We start from the raw sequence: 27,754 nt of genomic DNA, 5'->3' as shown, positions 1-27,754 counted from the left end.
CTTAGATGACTGCCATCTTGGGTACAGCTTTTGCATTGCAATTTTCACCTTATAGGTAATAGTAGTAGCATCCAATCAGTTGGATGGTGATGTGCAGCTTGGAAATGATCAAAGCATTGATGAAGTTCTTTATTACTAGTTTAGAGTCGATGATTTAATGCTTATATTTAAAATTATATGACAAAACGATTAAAAACTATAGGATTTGACAGTGCCCCCCAAGAAGCCTACAGCTGCCATCTTAGTGCCCCAATTTCTTTGAGATGCTAAATAAAAGATAAAATTAAACCTTTCAAGTTTCAAGCATGTATGGGAGCCACAGGGAGCCACATTCTTTTGCCTTTGGATTTAGAAGGACTATTTTCAGTTAGGTCACCCCTGCCAGGAGAGAACAGCTGGGGCAAATAATGCATCCCTGAGAACATCATCTCTGTATATAGAATTTCCCAGTTATCAAAGCACAACCATCCTCACTGGAGGAGTTCAGCTGTCAGAAGTTCAGAGCAGGCCACTCAACGGGAAACCAACACGAGTCTGGAGCAATGCCTGTGATCTGAGGGTTCGTGTTTGACCTCAGATATGATCGGCTCAGGGAGTAGCGAGGCCACCATGGACAGAAAGGGACCAGCAGGCATGTGAATGCTTACTCGTTTGCATCTTGGTGCCTGTATTCTGTCGCTGTGTGGGATCTGTCCATCTCCTCCCTGGAGCTACAGTCAGAGACCACAGTCACCGCAGGAATGCTGGGCCAGGGATTTTAGGCTGAGAGGAGGCACTCGGAAACAGACCTAACCATCAATTAGTCATAAATTACTTTCCAATACAACTGATGATTGACAATTGCTTTAACATGGTACATTCTATTTATGTTTACCTTTAGGGCTAGGCAGATACCAAACTCTTGAGAGGAGGTGGCTAAGAGCATTTGTTCATGGGGCCTTAGTGGTCCACTTTTCATTGAAAACCTAGGATCTTCCACATTGTAGGATCATGGAACATGAAAGTCTAGCTGTTTTCTACTTGTCCCATGAGCTGCAGGTGTGAGATACAGTCATTTGTGAGTATAGAAATGTCACATGGGTGCCGGGATGAGCCAGCTGAGAGCCCAGATGAGGTGTGTGGTTAGTATCCTGCTCTCTTCAAAATGGAAGAAGGGGTGAGTACCTGCAGGGGTCACTCTCCTGTGATGATTCCTTCTGCCCTGAAAACATCAGCCTTTGTTTTTTGGAGTAACAACTAGGCTATATGAGCTTAAGGCTGCTCCAACTGAAAGGAAGTAGCTTAAGTGAAACACTGCAGCAAAAGAAGAAAGATGGTACGTATAAGTTGTGGATGTCAATTTTTATTTTATTTTATTTTTTTTAATTTTGGAGGTGGCTGTGTGTGGGAGGGTGGAGTGGAGATGGGGGGCATGGTGGGCATGGGGCACACCAAATACTAACCCCATTTATACAATGGAAAATGGTTTTCAGAAGTTTCCAGATTTGGTTGGATCATAGAAATGAAGATAGATAATGAATCTGGCTTTGGGTTTGGCCTTATCCACTCCTTTGGGACAAAGCTTACCTTGTCCAAATCTTCTGAATTTAGGCAAGTGAGAGAATTTGGGGTCAGTGTAATGTTTTTCTTCCACAGTCTCTGTGGCAGTGGGAAGGTTGAAAAGGCATATTGAAAATGGAAGAAGAGGTTTCAGAAAGTAATGGGCACCAAGAGAGTGTGAGAGGCCAAGTCTGTTGTCCTCACTGGTTTAATAGTGCGGAAATATTAGAACTTTAGCAAAGGTTAATCACCTGTCCTCTCAGTGAGCACTTTGGTTCCAGTCAACTTAACAGACACTGCTGTAGGTGTTTCCAAGTGGTGTTTTTGTTGAGAGGTTTTAGAATAGAGGTAACCTGCCCCCAAAGTTTCATTTCATAATTACCTTTTCTTTTTTAAAAAAATTAACAATCTTTACAACACATGTTATTTCTTCTGTAAGAGGTCTGTGTTTTTCTTAAATGTCTTTTGACAGTCATAGAGTCGGAAGGACTCCCCAAGTCTCAACTATTCATACCCATTTAATTAATATGCCCCTAAAACCTGCAGGATTGCGTATCAAATCAATATCACTGGCACACTTAAAAATTGGATCTGACCTTTAAATGAATCGATTTATTTTGTAATAGAACAATTTCTTGATCTGAGACCTGTGTCCTTCACGGATGAGGGTTTAACCAATAGCACCCCCTGACCATGGTTTACAAAGCCCCACACCATCCAGTCCCTCTTTTCCTTGTGTCTGAACACATCTCCCACCTCCTCTCCCCACCCACTCTGCTACAGCCACAAAGGCTAACTCACCACGCTTGTTCCCACCCTAAGGTCTTTAAACTAGTTCTTCCTTCCTTCCACCTGTGAATTTCTACCCTTCCTGGGCCTTCTCCTTCTTGGTTCCCTCATCCCCTTCATGGAAGGACAATCCTCAAGGACTACAAATGGCTGCACCCTTAGTTACTTTATAGTATGATGATATTTTCTTTTCTTCGTCACATTTATTGCTACTGTAGCTGTGTTGTTTGCTTATTTAAACGATCACTGTCTGTCTTCCCATGAGAATTCCAGCTCCCCAGGACAGAGACCTGGCATTTCCTGTTCACATGGACAACCCCTTCACCTAGCACAATGCCTGGCATGGAGTGAGCCTCCAATAAATATTAGTTGAATGCATGAGTGAAATTAATGTAAAATTTTCTGCATTCTGGGAGTTTTAAAGATAAAGATCTCAGAAGTGGCTCTGAGTTAACAAGTTTTGGCAACCCTGGGTACATAGGAGGACATAAACTCTGAGAAAATAACAGTAACAATACCACCACTACCATCATTCCCAACAATGACAACAAAAACAACATTAGGTTCTATTTACTGAGTACCTAAAAGCTTGTCTGAGGTGGTATCTTTTATCTTTTAGGTTTGGTAAGACTTTTGTAAGCATAGGAAGGTTTAAAAATAAGTATTGCTGTATAACCTGAGAAATTACAAAATATATATTAAAATAATGAGGAAAGGAAGCAAAACCACAATACCAATATTTTTGTAAGAGGTTAAGTGTTGGTATAACAACATATTTTACAGCCATTATGATGATGATTATGATATTTCATGTGTCTTTACTGTTTTTGTTTGCATGCATTTACTTTTTTGCATTTATGGTTGAAGCAGCCAAGAAAACTTGATATATTCTACCTATGATGTTCTTGAAATATTTAGGAGATTTTGACTAATGTTTAAATGGATAATTTGATCAATGGAATTAAGTTAATAGTAGGTACTGGTATTTTTCTGAAATATTACTTAATAGATCCATAATTTTATCACATTATTAAACTAAGTACAAATATTAGAATGTATTCTCCACACACCAAACCTCCTTATACAGTTAGGATCTGGCCATTCAAGCTTGCAAGAGAAATACCAGCACCCTCATTTTAGAGACAAGGAAACTTCTGTTCGAAGTAGCAGGTAGATGACTCATCTAAAGCTACGCAGTTTGTAACTGGCATCTTGGACTTAGATGTCAGTGTGCCGACTCCTTGGGCCTCCTCTTCCCATTTCTAAATGCTTAGATGGGTGAACATCAGGGCATTGAATTTAGTGCTGTAAGACGTTTCCACACTCAACATTATATTTTAGTGGAAACAGATCTAAAAGAAGGGGTAGATCAAACCACATGGACTTAAGAGGGTAAGAAGATCACTGGGGATCCATGAGCTTTAAGAGGGGACCCAGTGGACAATATCAGGATGAAAATAAAAGGACAGAAGCCACTCAGCCCAGCTGAAGGTCAATGCGAGACTCCCGTGTTACAAGTCACGAAACAGGGACGGGTGCCAGAAAAGTCATGATGAGGCAGCTCTCGGAATTGCTGGAAGTTTCATTCAGTTAAGAGCCTGACAACCATCTGATACACAGTTTGAACTCCCTGATGACAACTCTCAGAAGGTGGAGGTGGCCCTAAAAGAAATAGTCCCTCTAGACTGGATGCTGACCAATGAGGAGAAGCACATCAGTGATGTGGAAATGAGAAGGAACCTTGTGAGAAATTGTTACCTTGGGTCAAAGGGAGATCATGCCAGAAAATGTCAGAGAGTTGTCCTGTGTTTTAGGAAGGCAATTTTCAAAAAACATTCTAGGAGAGTGTGAATCCCATGGAGATAGGGCTAAGAAGGATGATGTGGCTCTGGAAACCTAAATCCTGAATGCAAAGTTGTGAATCACAAAAAGGGAGAAAAGATAGAGAATTACAGAGTAATTAAGATGGGTTCATTCTTCAATAAGACACTTCAACATAAACTATGACATGGAAAAAAACAAAACAATGGTACAAGTCTTCAAGGATGGGGAGGCTGGACCTGAGGATTTACCTCTCCTGATTTTACTTGTTTGTGTGAGTAGAGTGGTTTTTAATGCAATGGTCAGGAGCAGATGAGGATGAGGGAAGCTCAGCTTCGGAAGATTATGAACTACCAGAGACCACGGAGATGACATAGACCCAGGCAGAGCCAGTGTGCTTTGCTAGACTCTGTGACTCTTCAAACTTGAAAGGATAAAAAGAAGATTGTTAGAAAGGATTTGAAGGCTACATTAGAAAAGGAGATGGTAAGGATGGGGGCATTTTACTTTATTATTTTTAAAATAATTTATTTAATTAATTAATTTATTTTTTAATAAACAAAAAAGTTTATTTTTTACATATTTCAAGATTAAATCTGAACTTCATAAATTATCAATAAAAAATCTTAAAACTTCAGCTATTATTTTTAATCCAAAGAGTTTTTAAAAATTGGATCTGACATTTAAATGAATCCACTTAGGTTTTTTTTTATTGGAGTATAGGTTGAAGTTATTTTTAAATCAGCTCCCAAACCTTTGGTACAGATACAGAATGTCTATTTCTAGGAAGAGTTCTCTTTTTTTTTTTAAACATCTTTATTGGAGTATAGTTGCTTTACAATGTTGTGTTAGTTTCAAGTGTGCAGCAAAGTGATTCAGTTATACATACAGATATATATTCTTTTTCAGATTCTTTTCCCTTTATAGGTTATTACAAAATATTGAGTATAGTTGCCTGTGCTATACAGTAGGTCCTTGTTGTTTATTTTATAAACAGTAGTGTGTATATGTTAATCCCAAACTCCTAATTTATCCTTAACCCCCCTTTCCCCTTTGGTAACCACAAGTTTCTTTTCTAGGTCTATGGGTCTATTTCTGTTTTGTAAATAAGTTCACTTCTATCATTTTTTTTAGATTCCATATATGTGATGTCATATGATATTTGCCTTTCTCTGTATGACTTACTTCATTTAGTATGATAATCTCTAGGTCCATCTATGTTGCTGAAAATGGCATTATTTCATTCTTTTTATGGCTGAGTAGTATTCCATTATATCTATGTACCGTATCTTCTTTACCCATTAATCTGTCGATGAACATTTAGGTTGCTTCCATGTCTTGGCTATTGTAAATAGTGCTGCAATGAACACTGGGGTTCATGTATCTTTTTGAATTATGGTTTTTTCTGGATATATGCCCAGAAGTAGGATTATTATGGTAGCTCTATTTTTAGTTTTTTAAGGAATCTACATATTGGCTGTATTAATTTACATTCCCACCAACAGTATAGGACAGTTCCTTTTTCTAGGACGGAGGCATTTTAAATGACTTCAAAACCAGAGAAGTCATGTTCTTGGAGAAATTATATTCTATGACACTAAAAGGGATGAAATATTGCATTCAATAATCTGTGAGACGGCTGTTTATCCCAGAAGATCACTAGCCAACTGGAGAAAACTACTCTCTATTTTCAATTAAAACAACAACAACAAAAAGAATAAGAAGAAAAGAAAACACCAAAAAACCCTGGGTAGTATGTGAGGAGCGAGTTGTAGAAGCCACAGATAATCAAATTTGATGTCAGCGCCAAGACAATGGTTCTCCAACTTTCTGGTCTCAAGAACCTCTTATAATTATTGAGGACCACAAAAGACTTTGGTTTATGTTTTATCTATCAATATTTACTGCATTTGAAACAAACTGAGAAACACGAGAATACAAAGCACAAGATCCATTAGGTACCAGACCAATGACATTAACACACGCCATGTAGATTTTAGGAAACTCTACTGTACACCTGGGAGAGAATGAGAATGAAAATGGCAAATGATGCTTTAGTATTATAATGAAAATAGTTTTTATCTTCCACTCCCTGAGATAGTCTGAGAGACCCTCAGGGGTTCTGGACCAAACTTTGAGAACTGCTGCAAAAAAATGTTTCACCATGTGCCCAAGGGGACAAGAACAAAGATATTAATGACAACATTATTTATAAACAGCACATATTTGGCAATATCCATTTACTGAGAAACGGAGAAGCTGTAAACAGCTATAATTTTTAAATAAATTCATATTGATTTGCAGAAAATGAGTTTATCTTAAAACAATGTTAAGTAAAAAGCAAGTTAGAGCATATTATATACACTATGGCATCATTTAATAAAATTGAAATATGCCAAATAATACTATTATTTCTATGGTTTTACTTGAAAATGAAAAACAAATCTGAAGCAATATTAAGATATGCTATTTGCTCACTTTAAAGAGAAGCTATAAAGACTTTTTTAAATGGCCATTTATTCTTTCTTTTAATTTATTTAAAAAATTAATTAATTAATTTATTTTTGGCAGGGGCTACTCTTCGTTGTGGTGCATGGGCTTCTCACTGCAGTGGCTTCTCTTGTTGTGGAGCACGGGCTCTAGGTGTGTGGGCTTCAGTAGTTGTGGCACACAGGCTCAGTAGCTGTGGCTCGAAGGCTCTAGAGCACAGGCTCAGCAGTTGTGGCTCACCGGCTCTAGAGCACAGGCTCAGTAGTTGTGGCACATGGGCTTAGTTGCTCTACGGCATGTGGGATCTTCCCAGACCAGGGCTCAAATCCGTGTCTCCTGCATTGGCAGGCAGATTCTTAACCACTGTGCCGGGGTTAGTCCTGGCAGTCTTTCACCAGGGAAGTCCCCATTTATTCTTTTTATTTATTTTTTATTGGAGTATAGTTGATTTACAATGTTGTGATATAAAGGCTTTTTAACATTATCCTCTTTATAATTTTTTAGCATTTTTAAATGATTTCTAGGCTGTTACAAAGGGTGATCACTAAGCTCAAGCTTCAGTCCACCTAAAACAGTGGTTCTTAAAGTTGTCCTCCACCCATTAGTAGCGTCAGCACCATCTGAGAGCGTGTTAGACGTGTAAACCATGGGGCACACCCAGAACTACTGAAGCAGAATCTCTAGGGTGGGGCCCAGGAATCTTGGTTTTAATAAGCTCCTCAGGAGATTCTGCTGAAAGCCCAAGTTTGAGAACCACTGGGCAAGAACAAACATGACCATTCATCCTGTCCTTTACGTAAATGTATCTAATTCAGCAGGAATTTTGGTATTATTGCTTATGACATTCTTGCGGACAAAATGATGTTACATATAGAAAGGGGTTTCTCAAAGATATTTGCCAAACGTTTTATGTTTTAAAAAGCACTCCCCACCCCACCCTCACCTTGCCCACACACCTTTGGCTTGGGTACCTGAAGTTTAACTTTTGACACAAATCGGAGCTAACCTGTGGCTCCTGGTTTCTGAGATTATGGAAATGTTGGCCAGTGTAAATGTGTATTGATACATTATGTGGATAAATTCTTTTGTAATTAGCTAAATCAAGGTTTTCAAAGCATGGTCCCCAGACCAGCAGCAACAGCATCACCTGGAAACTTATTAGAAGTGCAAATTCTTAGGCTCCATCCCAGCCCTGTTCAATCAGAGACTCTGGAAATGGGCCCAGCAATCTGTGTTTATCAAGCCTTCCAGGTGATTCTGTTGGACTATAGTTTGAGAGACACTGACCTAAATGAATCTACATAGAAGAGTATGTCCTGGTGATCGTGACATGTACTTTAAAGAAGGTTTGAACAGGAACAGCTCTTTAACCAATCAGAGAAGAGAGTATTGGTTGCAATGGTGAATTTCCATTCAGAACCAGCTGGCTTGACGCTTACTGACCAACCCTGAAGGACCAGCACTTTGCCACCACCTAAGGCACTGTACACCTCTTCCAATACTGCTTTTATGTCATGATCTGTTTTCTCGTTTTCCTTTGTCTGCTTCAAAGGACAAATTGACCAAATTAGAATTGTCAATTCTACTTAACTTAAAAAAACTTTGCCAAAATGGCTTTAAATCTGCACAACTCTACCTATTCATTCCTTTCTATCAATTCATTCATGGCTTCGTATTTCAAAGACTGTTCCAACTTCTGCAATATATACTGCATGGTTTATAATTTGCCCTTCTCAAGTCACTTGCAAGATTTCTACAGAGAAGTCATTTCCAAAGAGTGAGATCATCCAAACCTCATGGCATACTTTGGCCCCTGCAACCTTTTATTTTCCTTATTCCAAGAGGCTGGTAGAGTCAGTAGGATTCTCTTGGACCCCGATTCAATATGTGCTGACAGCACCAACTGCATTCATGGGATTTGGAGAAAGAGAGGCTCCATCTAAAGGAGTTTGGTGAGAGTATGAAATATGGATTTCTTGCGGGTCCTTCAGTTAGAAAGTATTTAATTAGCTCCGCTCTTTCTGGGGAAAATTCAACCTAGCTGACTCTTGTTTTGTCACTCCTTGTCTGTTTTTATTTTTTTCTTGCAGGTAAAACTGTGCCTGAAATTTTCAGAAATCCAGGACTGGATGCATACTCGAGATGTATTTTCCAGACATCTTTCTGTTAGCATTTAAGTGTCCAAAACAAACATTCACGTTTCATGCAGACTGGATACTCACACATTTGGCATCAGGGCTAGGAAGCCCATGACGTGAATAAGAGAATCACTGGGCTCAGGAGCTCAGCAGTTAGGAAATCTTGCTCCAATCAGTGAGGCTCATAAATTAAGCCTGAGAAGATAATGAGCCAGCCCATCCAGGAGACGGAAGAAATGAGCTAGAAGGTTCTCTTAAGTCCTACATCCACTGACCATGGTGGATTATCACTGAGATGGGAGATTCCTACTTCACTGCCAGCCAGGACCTGCTAGGACCTGGACAAGTGAAAAACCATGGTGAAATAAATGGTACTCTGTCCTGACCCTGTAATAATCACACTCCCTGATATGAAAGCACATCGTGGGCCTTTAACTACTTTCTTCCAGAATGTTCCTCATCAAATGATTATACTCAAGGGTAAAAAAATAGCCCTTGTTTCATTTGGGCAGTTTTCCTTTGTCATGTTGATCAACAGCAGATAACTTTTCTGGGCACACTGTGTCTTCTGTTTTCTGGGTTTTACAAAAACTTGGAATATGAGAAAAATAATGAAACTAAAAAGTAAATTCTTTCCAATCTCAACTTCTTTTTAGATAAGGGCCAGCCTATTATTTAGTCATTAGTGAGGCATTAGTCTTTATTTCGGAAGAAAATCATGTTCAGTAGTAAGATACTGCCTAATATTAACCAGTTGAGTTGGTTAATTGGTCAGTTTCTATTAAATATCAATCAATACCTGCTTAGAATAAGAGGTTCCTTTTTGTCCCTAAAGTTTTATCTTCTCAAATATCTATCTCCTTAGTATTTTACATTTTAGCTGGCTTGAAAACTTTCAAAATCTTATCAGAACATCAAATTCACAAGATGCAGGATTAGAACACTCTGTATAGATCTTTGGGCAGAAGAGACCCACATGTTCAATACTAGAATAGAATGACCAAGACCATGCATAAATGATGGAATCACAATTCCAACTTACTTAACTCAGGTGGTCTCTTATAAGAATTTCTTGTAATTTACCAGATAGGTTCCTTCTTTGCTCCCTTTAAAAATGCATCCACTGTTGTTTTATGTATCATTTAAACTCAGTGTATTCAATGTGCGTGTTAATACAGAATAAGGTGTTTATGCAGCTCAGATGCCTACTAATATAAATCTAATCTATTGGATAACATGATGATAAGCTTCAATGATGTTTAACTCCCATAGGGAGCTTTTGGGAAATGACCCAGGGAATTCTTATCATTCTGAGGTGCAGAAGGAAAGTGCAAAGGCTGGACTTTCTTTGTAGTCTCTTGACATATCTGAAATGTACTGGGTCTGAGTTTGACTTTAATGCAATTATTTTGATGAACATTCCTTTTAAAAATCTACTAGCCATTTTTTAAGGTAAATTATAGCCTATTCTAGGACTCAAATGCTTCATCTTTTATTTGAAATAGCTCTTAGACTATGAAGACTATACACATATAATTTATATATATATACTTATAAATATATATTTGATTTTATATATAAAGTATATACACATATGCATGTATGTGTGTACATATATATAAATCATTTATTATTGTTAAAAACTGTTATTACTATTTATATAAAAGTTTAGACATTCTGAGGGCAAATGTAAAACAACACAAAGTTGCCTAACATAATGTCTACTCAGAGATTATTGCCAATATTTACCAGAGTGGGTGGATAATATTCTTTAGTAAAAAGAACAAACACCATTAAAAGTAGAAATGAAAATTTCCTATTTTGTGACTGTATTGTATGAGTCTGATTAAAAAAAAACTCACATCTGAAAGCTGAGGTTCCTTTTTATGTGTTGCAATTTACATGAAAATTAAGTGGTGAACATTATACTCATTGAAGATGATTGTGGATAATCTGTGGATATTTAAAAACAAATACATGATTTACACATTTGATAGCTCGCCCGTAAAGATGGCTCACTGCATCAAATGAGAGAGCATGCTTCTTAAGCCAACTTAAAGACAGAATCCTCGCCATACCTTCATGGGAGCCAGCTGGATGGGAGTGATGCATGAAGGGTCTACCATGGGCTTCGGCCTGTTGGCCGTGTCTGCTAACAGGCTGTGCCACTGCTGGGGAAGGCCGGTAAATTTCTGTTCTTGTGGATCAAACCCAGTATGAACCCTGTGTTCAAAGTTGGATGGGCCAGATATTTCAATCTTTTTCTTTTTCTTTCCAAACATGGTGGAAAACCTGAGAAATGCAAACAGAAACAGGGAGCTGTTTATATGTCGCCAGCAAAAGACCATAGGAAAATTAGTAATTCATTCAGAGTTCTATCTTTTCAATTCTTCCTCTATATATCAGTAGCAAAAGACAGAATTTGTATTTTTAGGGTGTGTAGATTAGATAACTTCATTCAAAAGTTTGTGTTCTCTTCTTGCACTTGCCATATATAGTTTCCTGACCCACAGAGTTTGGATTTGGCCATGTGATTCTCTTTGACTAATGGACTGTGCGTGGAGGAGAACATCCTTCTCTTCAGGGTGGAGGTTTCTGAAGGTATTGTATGTTTCCACTTCCCTCTTATGCTCCTGCTACTTGGCATGAAGATCTCTCTAGTGGGCAATACACCCTCAGCCAAGATTCTGGAAGGAGAGATGCATGAAGCAGACACAAATCTGACCTCCAGTTTGGAGCCAAGCCCAACTGAGCCACAGCTGAGTTACAAGTATGATATAAATGTTTGTCATGAAGCCACTAAGATTTTGTACTTGTTTGTTACATGATATTACCAAAGCAAAAGCTGACTAGTACACAGGGAGAAGCATCTCAAAGTGTGGTGTGCACTTAAAATCTAAAACATTTGTGTGGAAAAATATGCATAAACATGAAAAATGGAGTTAATAATTCTATTTGCCACATAAAATTATTATCAGGATTAAACAAGTAAACATTTGTAAAACACTTTGAAAAGTACCTGGCACAAAGTCAGTGCTGCAAGTATTAAAAATACCTCTGGATTAATACACGAGAAACTTGACTGGCTTTGCCTGCAGAGAAGGGAGCCAGGGGGACAAGGCAGGGAAGAAGAGCCACTTTTCACGGAATATTTAGAATTTTGTACAATGTATTTTACTTATTTGAAACAATGTAGTTTACCTAGTTAAAACACCCTATGACAGGGATACCTCTAGAAAATAATGTAAAATGGTTACTTTATGCTTTACGTTTATTGAAAACATGTAAGGTAACCTGGGTTTGAATCCGACCTCTTCACCATGATCTTGGGTAACTGATTTTCTCATTCCGCATTTTCTGTGAACATGACAATCATGATCATTTGGGGAATCCTGACACCCCTGCTGCAGGTTTTATAAAAGATGGTGCTTTGGCTTCAAGGTTGCTTTGTTGGGAAAGCCTTATCTCAGCCCTCAGACTTGAGTAGGTGGGTTATATATATACTTGTAAAGCTCTGTACATATTTTTCACTGCACTTATCCACTTGCTATCAATTAATTGGGTGTAATGGTATGCCCAGTGTCTGTCTTCCCTTCTAGAATATAAGATCCATGAGAGTAGGGATGCTGCCTCCTTGTTTATTACAGTTTGCCAATGCCTGGCATATGGTAGGACTCAAGAAATATTTGCTGACAGACTAAAATCACCCAGAACAAAACATTCAAGGAAGAGCACCTGGGGTCAGAACTCCATAGATGTTAACATCTTCCTTTCCTCTTTCCCTCCTTTCTCTCTCCCTCCCTCCCCTTCATCCTCAGTTAAAACTTCTGTTTTCTCTTTTAACCATTTATCCCTGCTTGGCCAGCAGGGGCTTCCTCCTTTCCTTCTAGTTTTCTAAAGCTCCTAGTCCATCCTCTACTGATGCAAGTCTGAGCTGCTATAACAAAACACCAGAGACCAAGAGGTTTATAAACAGCATAAGTTATTTCTCACAGTTCTGGAGGCTGGAAGTCCAAGATCAAGGTGCTGGCATATTACCTGCCTGCTGAGAACCTGCTTTCTGCGTGGCTGCCTTTTTGCTGTAACTTCACAGGTTGGAAGGGACAAGGGAGCTCTTTCTGGTCTCTTCTTATGAGGGCACTAATCCCATTCACAGGATGGGATGAACTGATCATCTCCCAAAGGCCCCACTTTCTATTGCCATCACCTTGGGGATTAGTATTTCAACATATGAATTTTGGAGGGACACATTCAGACCACAGCACTGCAGATATATTCTCCTGACAGGGATGAGACTCTTCACAGCATTAACTTCTCAGAATTTATTAAAACCCATTTTCCCATCCATCCTGGTTGTTATTTCACACTAATTTAGAAAACTCACGTAGGGTGATAATGAAAAACTAATGAAGGATGATAAGGGCTCAAAAATACCTTGATGTGTGTTATCCCTCTTGGAAAAACTCTATGCCAATAAAATGGACAACCTGGAAGAACTGGACAAATTCTTAGAAATTCACAACCTGCCAAGACTGAGCCAGGAAGAAATAGAAAATATGAACAAACCAATCACAAGCACTTAAATTGAAACTGTGATTAAAAATCTTCCAACAAACAAAAACCCAGGACCAGATGGCTTCACAGGTGAAATCTATCAAACATTTAGAGAAGAGCTAACACCTATCCTTCTCAAACTCTTCCAAAATATAGCAGAGGGAGGAACATTCCCAAACTCATTCTACGTGGCCACCATCACCCTGATACCAAAACCAGACAAAGATGTCACAAAGAAAGAAAACTACAGGCCAATATCACTGGTGAACATAGATGCAAAAATCCTCAACAAAATACTAGCAAACAGAATCCAACAGCACATTAAAAGGATCATACACCATGATCAAGTGGGGTTTATTCCAGGAATGCAAGGATTCTTCAATATATACAAATCAATCAACGTGATACACCATATTAACAAATTGAAGAAGAAAAAACATATGATCACCTCAATGGATGCAGAGAAAGCTTTTGACAAAATTCAACACCCATTTATAATAAAAACCCTGCAGAAAGTAGGCATAGAGGGAACTTTTCTCAACATAATAAAGGCCATATATGACAAACCCACAGAAAACATCATCCTCAATGGTGAAAAATTGAAAGCATTTCCACTAAGATCAGGAACAAGACAAGGTTGCCCACTCTCACCACTATTATTCAACATAGTTTTGGAAGTTTTAGCCACAGCAATCAGAGAAGAAAAAGAAATAAAAGGAATCCAAATCAGAAAAGAAGAAGGAAAGCTGTCACTGTTTGCAGATGACATGATACTATACGTAGAGAATCCTAAAGATGCTACCAGAAAACTACTAGAGCTAATCAATGAATTTGGTAAAGTAGCAGGATACAAAATTAATGCACAGAAATCTCTGGCATTCCTATACACTAATAATGAAAAATCTGAAAGTGAAATTAAGAAAACACTCTCATTTACCATTGCAACAAAAATAATAAAATACCTAGGAATAAACCTACCTAAGGAGACAAAAGACCTGTATGCAGAAAATTATAAGACACTGATGAAAGAAATTAAAGATGATACAAATAGATGGAGAGATATACCATGTTTTTGGATTAGAAGAATCAACACTGTGAAAATGACTCTACTACCCAAAGCAATCTACAGATTCAATGCAATCCCTATCAAACTACTAATGGCATTTTTCACAGAACTAGAACAAAAATTTTCACAATTTGTATGGAAACACAAAAGACCTAGAATAGCCAAAGCAATCTTGAGAACGAAAAATGGAGCTGGAGGAATCAGGCTCCCTGACTTCAGACTATACTACAAAGCTACAGTAATCAAGACAGTATGGTACTGGCACAAAAACAGAAATATAGATCAATGGAACAGGATAGAAAGCCCAGAGATAAACCCATGCACATATGGTCACCTTATCTTTGATAAAGGAGGCAAGAATATACAGTGGAGAAAAGACAGCCTCTTCAATAAGTGGTGCTGGGAAAACTGGACAGGTACATGTAAAAGTATGAGATTAGAACACTCCCTAACACCATACACAAAAATAAGCTCAAAATGGGTTAAAGACCTAAATGTAAGGCCAGAAGCTATCAAACTCTTAGAGGAAAACATAGGCAGAACACTCTATGACATAAATCACAGAAAGATTCTTTTTGACCCACCTCCTAGAGAAATGGAAATAAAAACAAAACTAAACAAATGGGACCTAATGAAACTTCAAAGCTTTTGCACAGCAAAGGAAACCATAAACAAGATCAAAAGACAACACTCAGAATGGGAGAAAATATTTGCAAGTGAAGCAACTGACAAAGGATTAATCTCCAAAATTTACAAGCAGCTCATGCAGCTCAATAACAAAAAAACAAACAACCCAATCCAAAAATGGGCAGAAGACCTAAATAGACATTTGTCCAAAGAAGATATACAGATTGCCAACAAACACATGAAACAATGCTCAACATCACTAATCATAAGAGAAATGCAAATCAAAACTACAATGAGGGGCTTTCCTGGTGGTGCAGTGGTTGAGAGTCTGCCTGCCGATGCAGGGGACATGGTTTTGTGCCCCGGTCTGGGAAGATCCCACATGCCGTGGAGCGGCTGGGCCCGTGAGCCATTGCCGCTGAGCCTGCACGTCCGGAGCCTGTGCTCTGCAACGGGAGAGGCCACAACAGTAAGAGGCCCGTGTACCACAAAAAAAAAAAAAAAAAAAAAAAAAAAAAAAAAAAAACACACACACACACACAAAACAATACAATGAGCTATTATCTCACACCAGTCAGAATGGCCATCATCAAAAAGTCTATAAATAGTAAATGCTGGAGAGGGTGTGGAGAAAAGGGAACACTCTTGCACTGCTGGTGGGAATGTAAATTGATACAGCCACTATGGAGAACAGTATGGAGGTTCCTTTAAAATCTACAAATAGAACTACCATATGACCCAGCAATCCCAGTACTGGGCATATACTCTGAGAAAACCATAATTCAAAAAGAGTCATGTACCAAAATGTTCATTGCAGCTCTATTTACAATAGCCAGGAGATGGAAGCAACCTAAGTGTCCATCATCGGATGAATGGATAAAGAAGATGTGGTACATATATACAATGGAATATTACTCAGCCATAAAAAGAAACAAAATTGAGTTATTTGTAGCGAGGTGGATGGACCTAGAGTCTGTCATACAGAGTGAAGTAAGTCAGAAAGAGAAAGTCAAATACCGTATGCTAACACATATATATGGAATTAAAAAAAAATGGTCATGAAGAACCTAGGGGTAAGACAGGAATAAAGACACAGACCTACTAGAGAATGGACTTGAGGATATATGGGCAGGGGGAAGGGTAAGCTGTGATAAAGTGGGAGAGTGGCATGGACATATATACACTACCAAACATAAAACAGATAGCTAGTGGGAAGCAGCCACATAGCACAGGGAGATCAGCTCGGTGCTTTGTGACCACCTAGAGGAGTGGGATAGGGAGGGTTGGAGGGAGGGAGATGCAACAGGGAAGAGATATGGGAACATGTGTATATGTATAACTGATTCACTTTGTTATAAAGTAGAAACTAACACACCATTGTAAAGCAATTATACTCCAATAAAGATGTCGAAAATAAATAAATAAATATGTCAATTGATTTTAAACATTTGAGAACATCTCAGCCAGAGTATAAAGAAGTAAAGGAGCCCAGCCGTAGTAGACTGCCACAGGAATGGCCCCTGGTGTTTCATGCCTCTCAGTGTCCAGCCCTCGGGTGGGTGTCTCCCGCACTGACGCTGGACCAGGATATGTAATCTACCAAGGGACAGTAAAAACCCTGACACAAGCACGAAATGTGCTTGCCCACTGGGGCTTGCCTCCACGCTGCTCTTGGAACCGGCAGCCAGCATGAGAACAAGGCTAGGCCATCTTGTTAGGGAATGACAGACCATGCAGCCCAGTCACTCATCAGCCTAGGCAACAACCAGCCCTGGAAATGGAGCTGCCTAGCTGACCAGCAGCTGTCCACTAGCGAGCCCAGTCAAAGCCAGCAGAAAAAAAACCCAGCTGAGCTGGACTCAAAGTGCCAACATATAGAATCAGGACACAAATAAAATGGCTTTAAGTCATTACTTTTTGGAGTAGATTGTTGCACAGAAAAAGCTAACTATGATTATCCCATACCTTGCATCTTCAGATGCCCATCATTTTTCTCTATTTTAGCTGCTTCAAGTAACAAGTCTCAAGTAACAATGCTCAATCTGGTTAACTATATTAAATGTTATACAATTGTGTCCACTCAGAGGAGTCTTCATTGTGATCTTGTTGTCTGGTTTGTCAAGGGCCTAGAAGGATTTCAGTGGACAGGCAATTATGCCAAATAAGTAAGTGACTCTATACACCATATCTCAGTATTATTTTATGAAAATAAAAAGTATTTGAGGGATTTCCCTGGTGGTCCAGTGGCTAAGACTCTGTGCTTCCACTGCAGGGGGTGTGGGTTCAGTCCCTGGTCGGGGAACTAAAATCCCACATGTAGTGCAGAGCAGCCAAAAACATTTTGTTTTGAAAATATAATCTGGTCATGCATTGGCTGAGTCCACTTGACATTTTAATAAACTTTATGATCAATTTTTTAAAACAAGGGAGCAATTGTTTTTAAAAAAATCATTTGAGAAGAGTTCTTTTGCATGTATTCATACCTGAACAAGCACTGAGAATGTTGGATCAAATATTTTTAGAACCAGAATAGAAATGTCTTACTATTCCCCTCCTGACTGTGCATTTCTCAGTGGTTGCTATGCCATTCAAGTGAGAATATAAAAAAAGAAAATATCAATGAACTAATACCATTCTTGTTTTAAAGTAAGACAGTTGTGGAGAGGAAACCCACAGCTGAATTAACTTGCCTACATTTCATTGTGTGATACTACACAACTGTAATTTAAATGGTAATATATATACAGTTCTAGCTGTCTAATAAGTTTGAGTTAAAGAGGAAGCAACTTAAAAAGAAAATGAAGAAGTTCTAAACCCTAAAGTCATGTTCCTGTGAAGCTCACACTTGACAGAAAGCAGAGAGGGAATCTCCAAGATGTATAGTGATGTTCCATGAGTAATGGCCATTCCTCTGACAGCAATGAGGAATCTCACACTCAGGTGAAAGACACATGGGAGGGAACCCTCCTCAAATCCAGACCTGCCTTGGTAAATGGTTTCTTCTCTTTGATAAGCCCACGCTTAGTCTGTACCTGGCAAAGTGCTAAATGCTCTAGGTGCTTGATCTCACTTAAAACTCACAATAACCCAATGGTGGGGGTCCCCAAGACCACCCCTAGGTTTGATTTGTTAGGATAACTCACAGGGCTCGGCATAGAGTTATACTCACGGCTCTGATTTATTATAGTAAAAGGATACAAAGCAAAATCAGCAAAGGGAAAAGGCACGAGGGCCAAGTCTAGAGGGACCCAGGGGTAAGCTTCCAGGGGTCCTCTCCCAGCGGATTCACAAAGGATGTGACTAATTCCTCTAGCACTGAATTGTGACAACATATGAAATGTTGTCTACCACGGAAGCTTGTGAAAGTCTCAGTGCCTGAGGATTTTATTCGGTACCTATCACATAGACACCACTGTCTGGTCTGTGCCAAAACTTCAGATTCCAGAAGGAAACATGGGTTCAGCTTAGACCATATTGTTTGAATAAACAGTTTAGTCACAGGGAGCCATTCTTACCAGGGAACAGTGGGAACCCTCCTAAAATCCAAGTTCCCAGATGCCAGCCAAGGGCTAAACTTGCAAATAGGTTTCTCTAAGAAACGCAGCCTCAGGCCTGCTATGTTAACTCCTTTGGCACAAGAGGTGTTATTATCATACCTCCATTTTACAGAAGGAAAAACAGGAGCTCAGAGGTAATAAACTGGCAAAGCTGGAGACTCAGAATCTCAAAGTACGTGCTTTCAATCACTGGGCAGATTGTATGATACAGCTAAATTCTATCTACCATAACAGAAAATAAAAGGATGGAGATGCCTAGTATTGATAAAACTGCATACACATATTTGTTGTTAGAGGTAAAAAACTGAAAAAAAAATTGCCAAAACCAAAGGAATGTCATGGTGGCCTCTGGGGAAACAGAACTTGGAGTTATCATAGGGTGAATCAGGAAACCACTGGATTTTTTTGGTAAACCATGTGTGGTATATGTATTTTCTAAAATATTTTTAAATCAACTCAAAAGAAACACTTGTTAAGGGGGAGTTCCCTGGTGGCCTAGTGGTTAGGATTTCGGGCCTTCACTGTCATGGCCTGGGTTCAATCCCTGGTTGGGGAACTGAGATCCCAGAAGCCATGCAGTGCGGCCAACAACAATAAAAGTGGATTAAAAAAAATAACAAACTTGTTAAAGTTAGCATGTATCAGAATATACTGAAATAAAACTTAAAAAATTCATCCTTTGGGTTAACATTCAGAAGAAAAGATTGATTTACATGAATAGCAGAGTAAAAAGGGGGCTAGCAACCCTCATTTTGAAATTATATCTAGAGTAGCCATTCACAAATGATTCAAGAAGCTGCTATCTCTTGGGAAACATATCAGATGACAACTTGATCTTCCCGATGGTGCCAGTCAGTTTAGATTCTCATCTTGCCTGAGAACTGGCAGTTCACACAGAATGAGTGTTCAGTAAGGTGCTGAATACTGAGTAGATTTCTAATCTTGGGTCCTTTTACCCTTATTTCTATTGCTCTACATTAAAGGTTTTGAATATTGGCAAAACCTACCTAATTCTTTGGTAGCCATGTCCACTGAAAGTGGCATGTAGCTTAGGAAAGAAGTATTTCCTTTGATTGCTGAATTGCACATTTACAACTGGATGAGCAGGTAGAGACATTTCAAGCAACCACATATAACAGATAGACATAAACTAATGCCCCCATTTCTAGCCTCTCTAAAATGTCTCTTAGCTCATAGGTCCTCAGCTTATGAAATAAGCATTGTATTAGTCAGAATTCTCCTGAGAAACAGAACCAATAGGATTTATATATTACAGATGTATATAAGAGGGAATGTATTATAGGAATTGGCTAATGTGGTTATGTTGGCCAAGATGCCCCATGATTTGCTGTCTGCAAGCTGGTGAACCAGGAAAGCTATCGGTGTAATTCAGTCCATGTCCATGGCCTGGAGAATCAGGAGCTGGTCCCAGTCTGAGTCTGAAAACACAAGAACCAGGAGCACCAAGGTCCAAGGGCAGGAGAAGATGGAAGCCTCAGCTCAAGCAGGAAGAGAGTAAACTCACCCTTCCTTTGTCTTTTTGCTCATTTGGGGCCTCAAGAAATTGCACGATGCTCGCCCACATTGGGGAGGGTCATCTGCCTTATTCAGTTCACCAATCTGAATGCTAATCTCTTCCAGAAACATACCCAGAAATAATATATACCAACTATCTGGACATCCCTTGGCCCAGTCAAACTGACACATAATATTAACCATCACAAGCATGTATGGGAGAGCTTATAAGAACATTCTTCTTGTTTATGCAGAAAATGAAGTAACATTCCAGGTAGATTTTAAAACTATACTTGACTGCAAGCATGCCTACTGGCCTAGGAAACACATGACTACAGGCCACTAACACTTTTTATTCTCCTGAATATTTTTGGCTCAAAAAGTCTGTTTCAGGGGACTTCCCTAGTGGTCCAGTGGTAAAGAATCTGCCTTACAATGCAGGGGACGCAGGTTCAATCCCTGGTCAGGGAACTAGGATCCCACATGCCACAGAGCAACTAAGCCCATGTGCCACAACTACTGAGCTTGCACGTCTCAACTAGAGAGCCCACGTGCAGCCAATTACAGAGCCCACACACCCTGGAGCCCGTGCGCCACAACTAGAGAGAGAAAACCCACATGCCACAACTAGAGAGAAGCCCGCGCACCACAACAAAGAGCCCGCACGCCACGACAAAAGATCGCACATGCCTCAACAAAGATCAGGCGTGCTGCAACTAAGACCCGGCGCAGCCAAAAATAAATTAAATAAATAAATAATAAATAAATCTGTTTTTAAAAAGTCTGTTTCAGGACTACAAATTCTATTTTCAACTTCCTTGCTCAAAGTATAATTTGTTATATATATATATATATATATATATATATATATATATATATATCTGGTAATTTTATATTCTTTTTACTACTTTCCCATTCTTTATTAATATGTACAGTTGGAATAATCAGTAAGAATAGTGCTATACTGATAGAATACCTCTAGTTTTCAAAATGTTGGCATGCTCATAAAGGGCTTTGAAGTTCGGGCCAGAGTATAAAAATTCACAAGGTATTATTCTGCTACTGTATTCAAAATTATTAAAAAATATTTGAGACACAGGCAACAGTGTGGATGAACCTCAAAGATATTACACTAAGTGAAATAAGCCAGACCCAGAAGGACAAATATGGCCTGATTCTACTTATACGAGGCACCTAAAGTAGTCAAATGCATAGGGCCATGGAGTAGAATGGTATTGCCAGGGGCTGGGAAGAGGGGAGAATGAGGATGTATTGTTTAATGGGTATAGAGTTTCAGTTTGGGAAGATGAAAAGGTTCTGAAGATGGATCGTGGTGATGGTTGCACAACCTTGTGCACGGACTGAAGGCCACTGAACTGTACATTTAAGGATGGTTAAAATGGTCAATTTTATATGATGTATATTTTACAATAATAATAATAATAATAACTAATGGTATGGACATGTCCCAGGAGCTTTGGCCTGTACGGGGGAAAGTAGTTAGCAGAGAGGGAACACATTGAAGATGGGGTGTGGCAGAGAGGTGAGCTGAGCTGGGGCCAATCTATTAGATAATCTTTTTGCTCTTATCCTCTCTCCCCATCAAAACTGTATTGGTCTAACCTTTGGCACTGACGACTGCTTAGTCTGTGCTTGCAGGCCCTACAGCTGAAGTGAGGACTCAGTGTAACTACTAGACTATTAAGGTTTTCAGCTAGACAGACAGCTGGCTGCTTAGAGGAAGACCACAGAATTAAACGATGGCGCCTTTAACATACATCTCAGGGGTGATCCTTTTCTCGTTGACCCCCTCATGAAAAGATTTTTCTTTTCTTAGCCTCAGATCCCTTTTGAGGAACTTGGTAAATGCAGTAATGGATATTTAAGTACTTCTGAAATACCTACCTGTGTTCAGATAATTTAGGGTTAATGACCTGCCTATCATTGGTTGAAGAAAGATGGCTATTTGAGAAACTCCTCTGCAGAGAGGATGAGAGCAGCCACACCATGCCCTTGTCGAGATGCCATTGCTCAGATACGCATTTGGCACAGCCTCAGATTTGGGAACAAAGGATTCACCACAGGGCTTCCCTGGTGGCGCAGTGGTTGAGAGTCCGCCTGCCGATGCAGGGGACACGGGCTCGTGCCCCGGTCCAGGAGGATCCCACATGCCGCGGAGCAGCTGGGCCCGTGAGCCATGGCCGCTGAGCCTGCGCGTCCGGAGCCTGTGCTCCGCAACGGGAGAGGCCACAACAGTGAGAGGCCCGCGTACTGCAAAATAAAATAAATTAAAAAAAAAGGATTCAGCAGGCTTTTAGTTAAGTTGCTTTTAAGTAAAATGTAACATGGATATAATTTGGGGTTCAGAGGAAAATATTAAAAACTTGGGATGGATCTATAATATCATCTAAAAATAAAGTTGTTTCCTAAGAAAAATTATTGTATCATGTCCAAAACGGTGTTAAGTGATGTGGTTTCGTTTCCTCGGATTCTTTTACTGCAGTGTGTCTCCTGGACATCACCCACGAGTGGGCAGCCACTGTTCCACCGGGTGCTTGCCATTCCAGAAAAGCTGCTTCAAAGCATGTTGGGTCAACAAAAGGATTATTCTTTACTTGGTCCCCATTTGTATTTGTACAGACACTCATGATCCAGATGCACCCTGCTCTGTGCACTCTTCTGATTTGCTCCCTAGTCCAACTACACCTGCCTTCTCAACCTCCTTGGAAGCATCTGACTCTGGCTTCCAATTTTTATCCTTTGGATTTGAACTCAGCCTCCAAACCTGACTCCTTGCTTCTTCTTTGTCCTTCTCTACTATGGGAATCTCTTGTATACCTCCCACTGATAAAGTTGTTTGGATCTAATGTATCTGCTGGCTTCTTCTCATCTAAGCTTTCTGATTCTGTCCTCATTCTGGAATCTGTGACTGCAGTTGGATTTATCATATCCATTTATCCAACTCCACATTGTTTGACCATCCACATTGCAAGATCACTCTAATCTAACTCAACTCTCCATTCTCGCTTTAATTCTTCTAACTCGTATTTTCTGATACCCAACACCCAGGATGGACGAAAGGCATGCTTTGAGGAAAACATTTAAATTCTAATCATTTTCCACACTGTCCAGAGTGATAACATAATGTTAAAATAGGAGCAAGAAGAAAATTATGCTTTGTAGAATAGCATCAACAGAGTATACACTCCAAAAAAATACAGAAAAAAATGTGTTAAATGTTATAGTCAAAAGCTATTATTTCACTATGGTCTCATCCTATACCACATGTTTCTTCTTCCTTATGCCAATAACCACACATATAAAGATGTAGCCCAGACTCCTTTCCTAAGCTCCAGATTTACGCATCCAAATCTACTCTAGGATTCATCCCACTCTTGAAACCCAGCATCTCCAAAACATAAGTCACAATCTTCCTACTTGTTCAACCTGTTCCTTCTCTAGATATCCCAATCCTAGTATATGTTGAAGTACCATGTTGTATGGAATTGTTGAAGCAATTCTGGGAATCCATTTTGACCTTCCCTTCCCTCCCATCCTGCACATCCAATCACCACCAGTTCCTGTCCATTCTACTCCCCAAATGTCCACTACATCTGTACACCTCTCAGAATTCCCAATATTAGTTTTCTACCGCTACTGTAACAATTACCTCTAACTTAGGTAAATTCATTATCCTAGAATTCTGGAAGTCAAAAGTATGAAAAGGGTCTCACCAGGCGAAAATCAAGGTGTCAGCAGAGCTGTGTCCCTTTCTGGAGCTTCTAAGGGGGAAGCTATTTCCTTGCCTTTTCCAGCTTCTGGAGGCCACCTGTGTTCCTTGACTTTTAAAACCTTCCTCCATCTTCAAAGCCCGCAACAGTACATTTTTATCTGACTGTTCTTCCTCGTACATGGCTCTGCCCAACTCTCTCTTCTGCCTTGCTCTTCCACTTTTAAGGACACAATTGTGATTGCATTGGGCCCTTTTGAATAATCTCCCTATTTATTTACTTGCCCCCTTCCAAGCAGCCCTCCACCTTGCAGGCAGACCAAGTTTCTAAAATGTTAAATCTGATCGCCTCATGCTGTCTCTTTCCTAAGCCTTTTCTATGACTTCTCATTGGCCTTAAAAACAAAACAAAACTCACCAGCCTCCCTAGGTCTATCCCTTGCATAGCTCTCTAACTGCCTACATCCCTCTCCCCTTCATTAAGCCTTATTATCCTTAGTCACCACCATTAACTTAAAGGTCCCCAACCCTCCAACATCTGCCTTCCCCTGCCCCAGCCCCCCACATCACTCTAAGTCTTCCTTCCTGCCATTCTTGAACCCCAGAATCCCTTTCTTCTTATGTTCTCCATAGCTCCTTATATAACTATTGTGCTTATTCCAAATTACAGAAGTAATGCATGAGTAATACACAACTTGGTGTGGACCATTCAAACAATAAAGAAGCATACGGAATAAAAGCTAAAAGTCAACTGGCATACACTTTCCCACCACAAAATCCCAAACATGGACCTTTTGTTGTTTGTTTCTGCCATCCCTGCATACAACCTGAATTTTCATACATAAACATGACCACACTATGCACACTGTTGTGGGATTTGCTTTTTTTGTCATTTAACATAATTTGGCTGTTATGTTTAAAAAAAAAAAGCAAACCTTGGCTATCTTTCCATAGTAGTACACATATCAGTACTTGTCTTTAAGACATCATAGCATTTTATAAAGTGGAATGTATTATAATTCATCTATTGATTCCTTTATTGATTAATATTTAAGAGGTTTTTTTTTTGGTTCTTAAAAACAACATTCTGGTGAGAATCCTGGTGTATGTATCATTCTGCATAAATATGAGCAGTTCTGCAGCAAAGAACATCAGATATGGAAATGATGGGACTAAAGGCATATGTATCCGCTTGCTAGGGCTGCCATATAAAGTACCACAAACTGGGTGCCTTAAACAACAGGAATTTATTTTCTCACAGTTCTGAAGGGTGGATATCTGAGATCAAGGTATCTGTAGGGTTAGTTTCTTCTGAGGCCTTTCTCCTTGGCTTGTAGATAGCCATCTTCTCCCTGTGTCTTCATGTGGTCTCCCCTCTGTACCCACCTGTGTCCTAATTTCCTCTTCTTATAAGGATGCCAGTCATATGGATTAAGTCCCACACTAATGATCTAATTTTAACTTAATTACCTTTATATAGACTACATCTTCAAACACAGTTACACAGGTATTGGCAGTTAGAACCTCAACATACGAATTTGGCATGTGGGAGGATGGGGGATACAGACAATTCAGCCTATAACAGCAGATTTCCATCTTATCTGTGCCTGGGATATAGTAGGCGCTCAATAAATATTTGTTGAATGAGTGGTCACTGGGACAAAAATATTTACCTCTCTAAAGACAATTTGTAGTTTAACCACACTGGCAGCCCAGAGGGTGAGACTGGCTGTGTGTGACAGGCATGCATCTGAATCCCTGTCTCAGGTTCAGCTTCTAAGGAACCCAACTTAAACATTCAGCTGCCATTGGCAGAGTGGGAAAGAGAACCCAGGTCTCTCAAACTTTTTCCTCATAAGTTTTTATCACTCCTTCAAAAATATTTCTAATCATTTAACTATAGACCATTCTATCACACCATTCTATCACATGTTTAGATTCATGTAACCTCCAGCATAATCAAGATGCAAAACTGTTTCATCACCACAAAGAGCTCCCTCTTGTTACCCTTCCCACCTCCTCAGCTCTGGCAACCGCTAATCTGTTTTCTATTTCCATAAATTTGTAATTTTGAGACTGTTATATAAATGGCATCACATGGGGTATGACCATTTGAGATTGGCTCTTTTTGCATGAAGCATAATGCCCTTGAGATCCACCAAGTTGTTTTGTGTACCAACAGCTTGCTCCTTTTTATTGCTGAGTAGTATTCCATGGTGTACCACAGTCTGTTTAACCATTTACCTACTGAGACATAGTTTGGTTGTTTCCAATTTTTGACTACTATAAATAAAGCTGGTATGAACAACAGTGTACAGGTCTTCTGCAGTCATGAGACTTACTATTTTTTATATTAATTATGTATTAAAATGATAATACTCTGGATATTTTGAATTAAGTAAAATATATCATTTAAATTAATTTCACTTTTTACATTTTAAAATATGGCTACTAAAATATTTAAAATTAAATATGACCTCATGTATTTCTATTAAATTATCACAGTGATAGAATAACTTTTGAGGAGAGTAGTTGTGTGGCTACTTGTGATATGGATATTGGTGAATAATGTTTAGAGTTCAGCCTTTATGAATAAGAAGGTGTAGGTCTTGAGAAGTTGAGACAGAACAATCCAAGCAGAAGGAACACTGAGGATAATGGCCCCAAGAGAGAAAAGAACTTGCCTTGTTCAAGAAACTGAAGAAGGCTGTGTGTCAGAAGCAATATGCGTTGAAGGGGGAATGGTGTGGCCCACCATCTTGAGATAGACATTACCTACATAGCTCCAGATTCTCTAGTTTTCTTTTTTATTCTACTCCATTGATACTAATGCCAAAATATCCTCAACTACTTTCTCTGAGGGTAATGGGTAGGAAAACTTAATACAGAAAGTACTTTCAAAGTGATTCTTTAAGTGGAGCAGAGATTCCCAAATAGACATTGGCTGATGTATTAATTCTGGCAATACTGCCATTTGTTTAAAATTTACTGTAAATTATAAGACTAGTGTATTAGTTAGCTTTTGATACATAACAAACAATCCCAATAATTAGTGACTTAAAATGACAACCATTTATTTAGCTCACAATACTGTGGGCTGGCAATCTGTGCTAAGCTCAGGTAGGTGTTTCTTCTGGCCTTGCCCATGCTCGCTTCTGTGGTCTGTGGTCAGCTGTGGGTTGGCTGGAGACTGACTGGTCTAGGATGGCCACATGGACTCTATTCTTTCAGCAGGATAGCACAGGCTTGTTATGGTGGTATCAGGGTTCCAAGAAAGTACAGAAGTGAGGCCTCTTGAGACCTAGGCTAGGAACAGGCACACCTCTGGTTCTGCTATAATCTATAAACAATGCAAGTCGTAAGTCCAGCCCAGGTTCAAGGTGTGAGAGATAAAGTCCATCTCCTAAAGGAAGAAGCTGCAAAGTCACATTACAAAGGGTGTGGCTGCCAGGAAAGGTAGTGAATTAGGACCATGTTTATAATCTACCACAGTTAGTCACAGTGGTATACTGGTAAATGGTTAATGATTTGCTCTGGCAAGGACGTTAGAAAGGAGCAAACAGCCCTTACTGTAGTGTTTTTCAATTTCTGTGGTGCAAATATTCTCACTATGGCTGATGTCAAGCTACCATGTGACACTGCCGAACAAGGATACATGTGATAGGCTCTCAACAGCCCACATGAGCCAGCTCCAGCACAGCACTGAGAGTGACCTCTAAATCCGGAAATTGGCAGTGGAATTCTCCAATTTTTGGCATTCACTATTCAGGATAGCACACTAAGACCCCTGCCCTCTCTTAAAAAGGCTATTGCAGGGAGCTACATTCCCCAGCAATAGGTACAAAGGCCTCCAAATACCCATATCAGTTATAAAGATTTTAGAGGTCTTTGCAACAGAAACTATGAAATATATGGTAGATGTGTCATC

The 27,754-nt window shown here is 39.4% G+C and overlaps 1 protein-coding gene across 1 annotated transcript in view; it reads right to left on the bottom strand.

Annotated features, from left to right (window-relative positions):
- PAK5 (p21 (RAC1) activated kinase 5) overlaps positions 1-11,059 on the bottom strand; it is a gene marked incomplete at both ends in the record, with an annotated part of 96,632 nt that extends 85,573 nt beyond the window's left edge. The window contains one exon of the mRNA XM_082856885.1: positions 10,856-11,059. Within this exon, the coding sequence (XP_082713011.1) occupies positions 10,856-11,059 (204 nt within the window). The remainder of the gene's footprint in view (positions 1-10,855) is intronic.
- Positions 11,060-27,754: the final 16,695 nt, after the last annotated feature.

Source organism: Leucopleurus acutus (assembly GCF_964270905.1).
Source record: "Leucopleurus acutus genome assembly, chromosome: 16".
NCBI classification, from domain to species: domain Eukaryota; kingdom Metazoa; phylum Chordata; class Mammalia; order Artiodactyla; family Delphinidae; genus Leucopleurus; species Leucopleurus acutus.
This window is presented reverse-complemented; position numbering and strand designations above follow the sequence as displayed.